At 46.7% G+C, this 10,761-nt stretch overlaps 1 protein-coding gene across 2 annotated transcripts; it reads left to right on the plus strand.

The window, feature by feature from the left end:
• The first annotated feature begins 2,395 nt into the window (after nt 1-2,395).
• On the plus strand, nt 2,396-6,100 carry LOC125520747 (inositol 2-dehydrogenase 2). Of its 2 annotated transcripts, XM_048685748.1 has the most exons (7): nt 2,398-2,732; nt 2,975-3,145; nt 3,355-3,519; nt 3,678-3,842; nt 4,141-4,275; nt 5,282-5,379; nt 5,649-6,100. In XM_048685748.1, the coding sequence occupies exons 1-7, from the start codon at nt 2,496-2,498 to the stop codon at nt 5,839-5,841; spliced, it is 1,164 nt and encodes a 387-aa protein (XP_048541705.1). In that variant the 5' UTR covers nt 2,398-2,495; the 3' UTR covers nt 5,842-6,100. The 2 variants fall into 2 exon arrangements, with proteins under 2 accessions (XP_048541706.1, XP_048541705.1); XM_048685749.1 differs by lacking the exon at nt 4,141-4,275 and having other exon boundaries at nt 2,396-2,732.
• The last annotated feature ends 4,661 nt before the right edge of the window (nt 6,101-10,761 follow it).

Genomic DNA, 10,761 nt, shown 5'->3' on the forward strand with positions numbered 1-10,761 from the left:
ATTTGGATCACGTCGAGTACGCCTTCCTCATCCCCGTTCTTTGAACGCTTCCACGCGTGATCTACAAAGGTATGTAGATGCAATCCGATTACTCGTTGCTAGATGAACTCCTAGATGGATCTTGGTGAAACCGTAGGAAATTTTTTGTTTTCTGCAACGTTCCCCAACACGAATCCCCCTCCGGTAGGGTGCCGAAGAAGGTCCCAAGATGAGATCTCACGGGTATAGAAGGTTACGGCGGCAGATAAGTATTTTGGTGGATGCTTCTAGTTGTTTGGGAATATTTTTGAATTTATAAGCCAAGGATTAGGGTTGGAGGACTCCGGGGGCCCCACAAGCCGGGGGCGCCCCCTAGGGCGCGCCCTGAGGGCTTGTGGAGTCCTCGGGAGTCTTCTGACTTCCTCCTCAAGTCCTACGTGTGTCTTCTGGCCAAAAAAAATCATCGTAAAGTTTTATTCCGTTCGGACTTCGTTTGACATTCCTTTTCTGTAAAATTCAAAAACAAGGGAAAACAAAAACTGACAGTAGGCTCTATGTTAATAAGTTAGTCCCAAAATAATATAAAATAGCATATTAATGCATATAAAAGATCCAAAATAGATAATATAATAGCATGGAACAATAAAAAAAATATAGATACATTGGAGACATATCAACGCGCAAAGGAAGCAGCCCCGGTCGTTCGAGTCGGCTAACATTGCCAGCGCCCGCAAGCTGTTCGGCAATATGCCACCGCCGACGCAGACCTCGACGGTCGAGGACCCATACTACTCCTCGTTCATGCAGAACGTCATCTTCGAGGGCCGTGGTGAGGCGTTCCACGTCGACGACCAAGAGCAACCTTTTGATGTCGACGCAACCCAAAGCCAAGATGCCCGTGGTACCTATGACGACTCTCAGTTCGGCGTCTATGATGATGCCGATGAGGACAACCATGGCAACTCGTGGCATGAAGATGATGACTTGTATTGTGAAGATGAAGAAGATGAGGTCTACATTTTCGCGGAGCCATTGTGTTTCATCGACGAGCTCACCCAAAAGGCCGAAGCACAAAAGAGGAGCAAGAGCATTTGCACGGGATCATATAGCCAAGCCGAAAACACTTTGATTTGAGAGAGTTGGAAGGAAGATCCAATCAAAGGTGCCGAGCAAAAAGGAGTGGTCTTTTGGACAATAGTTCACAAGAACTTTCATGAGCGAAAAAAATTCCCCCTACCAATTCACAAGCACTCGCGACATCAATTCAATCCAAAAAAGGTGTGGATTCATCCAAGAAGAATGCAACAAATATTGTGCCGCGCTTGAGAGCATCAAAGCCCGTTCCGCGAGCGGCCTAGGCCTTGGTGACTTGGTATGAACCCCTCTCTTTTCCATCATGCGTCCATTCATGTTGGCATGCCATTTAAGTTTCATGCATTCTATATCCTTTCATGTTGGCCGCATGTTTGATTGTGTAGACATTCCAATCTTCAGAAGGCTTCAAGCCCCGACACAAAGACAAGTCATTCACTCTCATACATTGTTGGGTGCTCATCAAAGATCGCCCCAAGTTCAAGGACCAATACAATGCTCGTAGGAAGAAGAGGGGAGAAAAGGCGGCGGCGGCCGAGGCTGATGCGGGAGACGTGCTCAAGAGGCCGAGGGGCAAGACAAGCTCGAAGTCCGACGAGAAGCGTGATGCGTCTTCTATGGCCTTGCAAGGAACTTTAGAGGATATGATGAGCCAAAAGAAAATGCGGGACCAGAGGAAGAGCAAAGGGAGGGAGGAGCAAATGAAGATATACCTAGATCTTCAAACGAAGAAGCTTGACATGAAGGAGGGTGTGAAGAAGAGGAAGCTTGACATCGAGGATGCCGCTCAACTCAAGAAGCTAGAGATCGAGGCCACCAATGCCGACACAAAAGCCAAGGAGGTGGCACTAGCGATCATGATCGTCGACAAGAACAACATGTCACCGAAGAGAAAGACTTGGTTCACGAACCGGCAGAAAGAGATGTTCGCCCGCGACGACAAGATCTAGGTGAGACGACGGCCGCGATGACGGTCCTTTTTGAAGGCTGGCTCCTGTGTCGGTCGCTGGCTTTGTTGCTGGCGTGAACACATATCTTTTAAAAGCTGGCTCCTGTGCCGGCCGCTGGCTTTGTTGCCGGCATGTATGCCGCCGGTTGTGTTGCCGGTCAGCGTGAACTTGTACGAATTTGAATGAACACGATTCATTGCCAAATAGATGAAATCCGAATAAAACGGACTTTCATTTGGGTCGCGCGTTGGAATTGGCCTAATTGGTTCTCTGCGTCGAAGTTGCCCTTGTCACTCGGCCTTTGCCCGCGGCGCAGAGAGCGGATAGCTCATCTACCCACCAACCACGATCCAACGGCTGGTAGCAGAACCAGTTCTTACAGTCGGGGATAGCGAAGCAGTTCCCTGACCAGTGGTTCCTGCCTGTCGCTGTCGCCCACTCGTCGCTCGAAATCCCGTCCAGATTCCTTCGGAGATGGCGCGAGAGGGAGGAGGGGCAGCCATGGCGCCCGCTGCGGCGGAAGTGAGGTACGGGATAGTTGGGGTCGGGATGATGGGGAGGGAGCACCTCCACAACCTCGCTCACCTCGCCGGAGAAGTCGAGCGGGAGCAGTCCGTCCGCGTCTGCGTCACCTGCCTCGCCGACCCCCACCCGGAGTCCCTCCTCCTTGGCCTCCGCCTCGCTGCAGAGCTTGGCCTGCCACCTCCCCAGGTACCTGCCACAGCCTCCAGTCACATGAATATGAGTATATGACAGTACAAATAGCCGCCGCCTTGCTGGATGTAGAATGTAGAGCCAGTCATACATAATCTGCTAGGTTTGGTTGGTACTTTGATTCTATCTGAACTATATTTGGTTGGAAGTATTAGGTGCATGGCAACAATGTTCAAAATACCACCTGTTCCACAAAGTTTTGGTTGGTTACCAAATCCTAAAAACTAGAAGGTTTCAAGACATTTTCAGGTCACCGCGAGTTGCTGGACAGCGGGCTGTGTGACGCCGTCGTTGTGTCGTCGCCAAACATGACACACTCTGAGATACTCATGGACATCATTTCTTATGCCAAGCCGCACCACGTTCTTGTTGAGAAGCCTCTGTGCACCACGGTACAGGACTGCAAGAAGGTGAGGTCATATTCTAGTCAGGGATGTGCTATACAATGTGCTTGTTAACTGCTGTAAAGTAAAATATACCTTTCTGATATACGAGGAGAAACAACTGTATAATTAACCATTTAAGGGATGTATTAAAACCAACGATTACGATTTGTCAGTCCACCGAATCTCTGCAAGCTTATTCATTTTGATATCTGAAGTTTGGTGTCCCTGTATAGGTCATAGAGGCTGCCAAACAGAGACCAGACATACTCATGCAAGTCGGATTAGAATACCGGTATATGCCGCCGGTGGCTAAGCTGATAGATATTGTTAAAAGTGGCACACTAGGGCAGGTCAAAATGGTGGCTATCCGTGAACATCGGTTTCCTTTCCTTGTTAAGGTATGGGAGCCCAATCTATGATACTTGTAATAATTAATACTCCCTCCGTCCCATAATATAAGAACGTTTTTTATACTACATTAGTGTCAAAAACGCTCTTATATTATGTGACGGAGGGAGTAATTTCCTTGTGTGTGTAACTGCTAAAACCCTTGCAGGTGAACAACTGGAATAGGTTTAATTGCAACAGTGGGGGGACTCTGGTTGAGAAGTGCTGCCACTTTTTTGATTTGATAAGATTGTTTGCAGATGCGAACCCTGTTCGTGTGATGGCTTCTGGAGCTATTGATGTTAACCATAAGGATGAGGTTTATGATGGAAAGGTCAGGTTCATTGACTGTTGGACTACAAGCTCTCTCCTTTCACTGTACTACTCATTATGGCCTTGGGAGTTAAAAATATGGATGCTGAAGTAGTAGTGCAGTGATAAGGATTCCTTATTAACATGTTCTATTCTGGGATTTATGAAATACTGGATGGGATTAGAACTCTCCAAGTGACTACGATATATTAATTTCAAGCTATCAAACAATTTTTGAGCTCTTCTGATTATAATATTAGTAGACATGTTTCAGTTAAAACAGTGGCGCTTGATTCCTAAGAAATTCTCTCTGGATGCAGGTACCAGATATAATTGATAATGCATATGTAATCGTAGAATTCGATAATGGCTGTCGTGGCATGCTTGATCTCTGCATGTTTGCTGAAGGTAGTAAAAATGAGCAGGAAATTTCTGTTGTTGGTGACACTGGAAAGGTACAACCCCAGATATGTTCACATTTAAGTAAAACAGGAATTATTTGTTCTATGGTTGTTGGAGATACATAATATGTTTCCCAGCCATGAAATGGTGTAGATTTGCACAAAGTTATAGCCAAATACGAGTATGCCATTATATACACTGGCTGTACATAGGCTTTGCCAATTCACAACTCAGTAATGGTCCTTGGTGATAGAGGTAGGGGTAAAGGTCCAAGGACGGTGCGAGAGGGCTCGTCCCTGATTACTAAGACAGGCTCTGAGGCTTAGTTTTATTATTTATGTCATCGCTTAGTTCCAAGAGTTACTATAAGGTAGTACAGGTCCTTGGACCTTTACCCCTACTCAGCTCACTGGTGGATCTATTATGAATGAATCGTCAATGGTCCTTGGTGATATATTGCATGCATCTCTACATTTGATGCGTATCAGATGTAGTACGAACCGTATCAAATGTGGGGCCTGTCTGGGTAATATTGCATCCTCTAGGCTCTTCCTTTTGCATGCTCTGGTCTTCAGATAGGCTGTAGTTCACTGGTGAATCTACTATGAATGAATCATCAATATTTACCACAATCCTTGGAGATAACTGTAGCACCTCGAAAAAGGGTTAGCTTTGTGCAAAACTAAGAACTTGAAAGGAGACAAATGTCACGAGCCATGACACAGTTATCACATGGTGGGATCAAATAAAAAGGGAGGCGTTGTGAAACGAAGTTCAAGCTGTTCGTGAAGCCGATGGTCCATTTCTCCGATTACTAGGATTTCACGAAACTTGCTTCAAGTTGTTGCATCAGAGTGAGGGACAAGCCCTGTGGGTGTTTCTTTTCTTCAGGACAATGGACCTGCCTGTCTTCCCAACCCATGTGCTAGCTATAGCCTGTTAGAATGTTGTGTAGGATTAAAAAGGTCATACTTTAGGCACTCCTGAGTCTAGACATGTAAGGCTTGTATATCAATTCAATTTATGGAGTATCTGTTTGTAATAGGAATTTTCAAACAGGGCGAGGCTTTTGTTCCAGAGGGCATTGTGATGGTTGGAAAGCGAGCAGGAGGCAGAGATGGAGTTGTAACGGTGAAGGCCGAAGATGAACGAATCAAGTATGTACTACTTTGTCACAATATATCAATGTTTTCCAGATCTTAACATTCAATAGCAAAATATTAAGAAAATACTGTATTAGATTCTTCTGATGGGAGATACAGCATCTATTGTAACAGTGATTCTTCAAGAAATAGAACTGGTTTAGATTTGAGACTTCAGACCTTTTACTAGCTTTCAATAAAAACTCCTTTACTTTAGGACGAGTGGTTTACCATCAAATTACCATGTCGAGTAGTATCTAACGAGCTGTACATACATTGCTTAGGTACCAGGGGCTTCACCATGGATCTAGCTACTTGGAGCACCTGAATTTCCTGTCTGCCATCAGGGCACAAGGTGCATGTAGCCCAGCTATCAGCTTGGATGACGGCTTACTATCTGTTGCAATTGGTGTGGCTGGCCAATTGTCGATCGAGAAAGGCCGTTTCGTCACCATTGAGGAGGTGCTATCAAGCTGATAATCAACGATTTATCGATGTACTACAGATTTCACAGCAGTCGTATACATCTGTAATAGCATAAGCTGATTTTCTTCAACTTGCATGCACAGCACTGGGTAATTTCCTGTCTTGCGCAGTAAGCTGTTAAGGAATGTTCATATTTCCCCTTTTGTTCTTTCTAAGAGCTAATGATCCACAAACTCGGCAACGATGATCATGTATGTATGTATGTATGTATGTATGTATGTATTCCAAATATCAAATGATTTCAGCTATCTGCCTTTGATTCCCGTATCATTGTTTTGTTTTGTGAGATAGCGAACGGCTCATGCCAAGCCGTCCTTGACCGTATCAATTTTAAGAAAATATACCTAACCTGTAGCTTCCAATTCATTTTTCCCAAGTATTCGAAACTGATTTGTAGAAATGAGATACTCAACCATGCTTGCGCACTAGATGCCGATGGTAAGTGAGACAGTGCGTGGTTATAAGCTCCTCAGAGTCACCGAGTTTGAGAAGGAAGCAAGTGTCATAGTACTAAATGCCACCGGCACATTTGAGAGCGAGATGGTTTACGCATGCGAGCAGGAAGCTAAGTTCAACGTCAAGCACGAGAGGACGCTCAACGGGTGGAAATCTCTCTAGTGCCAGCCAGGGAGACTGACAGCCGCACAACAGTCTGTTGGAATTTGCTAGTGGGCTTTTGGCTCAAAGCCCAACTAAAATTCCGAAGAGCAGTGATGGGCGCCGGTCCGCCGGCCGAAACTTTCGGCCGGTCAGTTCTCAATCGTTCGATCGTGCCAATCGTACGTGCATGATCTCGCGGGTCCCTGCTTCCCTCTCGCACGGATCGCTTCGTCTATCCACAGCTTGCGCCACCGCTGGTCTTCCCTTGTCGCCGCACTCAGATAAATCTGCACAACTTGCCTCGTGCCGGTCGCCGGTGGTAACTGCTGCAGTCGCCGGTTGCAGCAAAAAAATGTGGCCCGCCGCCGTCGCTGGAGATAGCTGCTCTGGTCGTCGGTTGCAGCAAAAAAATGGCCACGACCGTCGCCGGTGGTAGCTGCCGCTGTCACGGTTGCAGCAAAAACGGCCGCTTTCGAGGGTTGTAGCACTGATTTTGCCGGTTCCAGCTAAAAAACGGCGCCGCCGCTGCCGCCACACCATGGCCGTCGCTGATGGTAGCAAAAACAGCTACCAGTTGTAGCATTCGGCTGACTACTTATAGCAAAAACTGATGCTGGTTCCAGCAAAAATCAGGACGATGGTAGCAAAAACAGCTACCGGTTGTAGCATTCGGCTGGCTACTTGTAGCAAAAACTGATACGGGTTCCAGCAAAAATCAACATGATGGTAGCAATTAAGGATGTTAGTTCCAGCAAAAAAAAATAGATGGTAGCAAAAAAAGACGCTAGTTCTAGCAAACCAACCAAATAGACTGTGGTAGCAAAAATTAGGGAAGGTTCCAGCAAAAAAAATCCATGATTCCAGCAAAAATACCACCGTCTCCCGTCACTGATCGTCCAGTCGCAACACCTTGAGTCTTTGGTTCCAGCATCTTCAAGCTATGGTTGTAGCATTCCTCACAGCGGTTCCAACACCACGTCTGGAGTTGATGGCCATTGTTCAGCTCATTGTTCTCTCCCTGAAGCTTTTCGGAAGCTGGCTGAAACTTTCTCGTCGCCGGTTGCAGCTTTTCTCTGAAATGCTACGACGACAACAGTGACACTGGTCTCAGCAGCAACGCACCCCTTGCTACAACTGGTGTCGCGTGTTGCTACCACTGCGTCGCACTTTGCTACAACCGCCATCGTGTTTTGCTACAACGCAAAAAATTGGTGCCGTTCTCTTCTTTGCTACAACCAGCACCGCCGTGCTACAACCAGCTTCAATTTTTGCTACAATCGACGCCGCATTTTGCTACAACGAGCATCATGTTTTGCTACAACGCAGAATCTGGCATCCTATTTTTTGGTACAATCTGTCGCCGCTCTGCTGCAACCGACTTCTTGTTTTGCTACAACCGGTGCCGTGGTTTGGTATAATCGGCTCCTCGATTTGCTACAACCGGCGTCATGTTTGCAAATCGACAGTGTCTTTTTGCCTGCTTCTCCAACCAGCTACAACCAATGTCGAGTTATGCTACAACCGACTAAATCGGTGGCGTGGTTTGCTACAATCCGGTGCTACAACGGACATGACTAGGGGCTGTGATGACGATGAGAACAAAACGATGCCGGAGACGGGGTGCCTCCGCTCTGCAAGAGCTGTGGCCAGATCTGCAACGAGAACAACCTCGGGTCAAAGCGGCACGCTGGCGCGACCAACAGAAATCGAGGTTGGGGACACTGGTGGCCGACGAGCGTGTGTGGCGCGGCCACGCAGGAGGCCGGCTAGCGCGGTGAGCGCGTGCAGCGCGGCCCCGCAGGAGGCCGACGAGCGCGGTGAGCGCGTGCAGTGCAGGAGGCCGACGAGCGCGTCTGGCGCGGCCGTGCAGGAGGTCGACAAGTGCGGGCAGCGTGGGCGTCCTTTCTTTTTCTTTGTTTTTTCCTGCGAGGTGGACGAAGAAACCACGTCTCTCTGGTCGCTTCAATCCAGTTGGATCGCGTGGCCCACGCGAGTCCGGCGGAATGACTCGGCCGGTGCGCCGGGTGTAAACATTACCCAATTCTGAAGTTCTCTTGGCCCATTCATGCACACATGTGAGTGGTGTGAGTGAGATTAAAATTTAGTCTCATCCCATAAATTGAGACAGAGTTACCCCTTTTTATAAGGTGAGCTCTTCTATCATTTATATAAGCATGAGAAGAGAAGACCTACACGCGCGCTCCTCCACGCTCGCCTTGTCATGACGCGCCACGCCGCGGGTTGCAGGAATGAGCCGAGCCGAGCCGAGGACAGAGCTATGTGAAAGTGCAACTATCCCTAGGTGGTTTTGGTAATTCATAACAACATATAGCTCATTGAGCTAATGCTATTCCCAGATGATTATTTCAGGAAAGCTCAATGATTGGCATGGCATGGATGTGAAAGTGGAACCCTCAAAATGCTAAGGACAAAGGATTGGCTCAAGCTCAAAAGCTCAAGACTCTTCATTTTATATTTTAGTGATCCAAGATCACATTGAGTCTTTAGGAAAAGCCAATACTATCAAGGAGGGATGAGGTGTTGCTTAATGAGCCTCTTGCTTCATGTGCTTAGTGATATGCTCCAAAACCCTCAACTACTTTCCCATATCCACATATGACCTAAACCCTAAGCCAAACTCGGTCCTACCGATTCTTTCTATCCGGCGCCACCGAGTTTCACTTGTCATAAGCCACTGCTCTCCACGAAGAAGCAACCACCCACAAAGGGTCCACGAAGAAGCAACCTTGTCTATCCCACCATGGCCATCGCCCACATAGGACTTGCCTCACTAGCGGTAGATCTTCACGAAGTAGGCGATCTCCTTGCCCTTACAAACTCCTTGGTTCAACTCCACAATCTTGTCGGAGGCTCCCAAGTGACACCTAGCCAATCTAGGAGACACCACTCTCCAAGAAGTAACAAATGGTGTGTAGGTAATGAACTCCTTGCTCTTGTGCTTCAAATGATAGTCTCCCCAACACTCAACTCTCTCTCATAGGATTTGGATTTTGTGGAAAGAAGATTTGAGTGGAAAGCAACTTGGAGAGGCTAGAGATCAAGATTCATATGGTAGGAATGGAATATCTTGGTCTCAACACATGAGTAGGTGGTTCTCTCTCAGAACATATGAGTTGGAATGGTGTGTGTGTTCTGATGGCTCTCTCTTCGAATGAAGAGGAGGTGGAGGGGTATATATAGCCTCCACACAAAATCCAACCGTTACACACAGTTTTCCAATCTCGGTGGGACCGAATCACAAACTCGGTCGGACCAAAAATGTAAACCTAGTGACCGTTAGAGATTTTCGGTGGGACTGACATGCAACTCGGTAGGACCGATATGGTTAGGGTTTGGGCATAGCGTAATCTCGGTGAGACCGATTACACAAACTCGGTGAGACCGAATTTGGTAATTAGCTAACCAGAGAGTTGGTCAGGCAAACTCGGTGGGACCGATTTGCTCTTTCGGTGAGACCGAAAAGTTACAAAGGGGAAACACTGAATTTACATTGCAATCTCGGTGGGACCGATTCGCTCTTTCGGTGAGACCGAAAAGTTACAAAAGGGAAACAGAGAGTCTGCAATCCCATCTCGGTGAGACCGAGATCCCTATCGGTAGAACCGAATTGCTAGGGTTTGGCAGTGGCTTATGACAAGTGAAACTCGGTGGCGCCGGATAGAAAGAATCGGTAGGACCAATTTTGGCTTAGGGTTTAAGTCATATGTGGATATGGGAAAGTAGTTGAGGGTTTTGGAGCATATCACTAAGAACATGAAGCAAGAGGCTCATTAAGCAACACCTCATCCCTCCTTGATAGTATTGGCTTTTCCTAAAGACTCAATGTGATCTTGGATCACTAAAATGTAAAATGAAGAGTCTTGAGCTTTTGAGCTTGAGCCAATCCTTTGTCCTTAGCATTTTGAGGGTTCCACTTTCACATCCATGCCATGCCAATCATTGAGCTTTCCTGAAATAGTCATCTTGGAATAGCATTAGCTCAATGAGCTATATGTTGTTATGAATTACCAAAACCACCTAGGGATAGTTGCACTTTCAATCTCCCCCTTTTTGATAATTGATGACAACATATAGATCAAAGCTTCGACAAATGATAATAAGCATGAAATATATCGTCGCTTTGAGAAGTATGTGACAAGTAAGAGCTCCCCCTAAATTTGTGCATATTTAAAATTTGCTTTGGACTGCAAATGCACAAAGAGTTAGAGTCATGGGTTACTCTTCCATGTCACATACATCTTGGTGGAGCGCTTAAAATGATAAGAATGAAATACATGCACTCATCACCAA

Source organism: Triticum urartu, chromosome 7 (genome assembly GCF_003073215.2).
Source record: "Triticum urartu cultivar G1812 chromosome 7, Tu2.1, whole genome shotgun sequence".
Taxonomy (NCBI): Eukaryota; Viridiplantae; Streptophyta; class Magnoliopsida; order Poales; family Poaceae; genus Triticum; species Triticum urartu.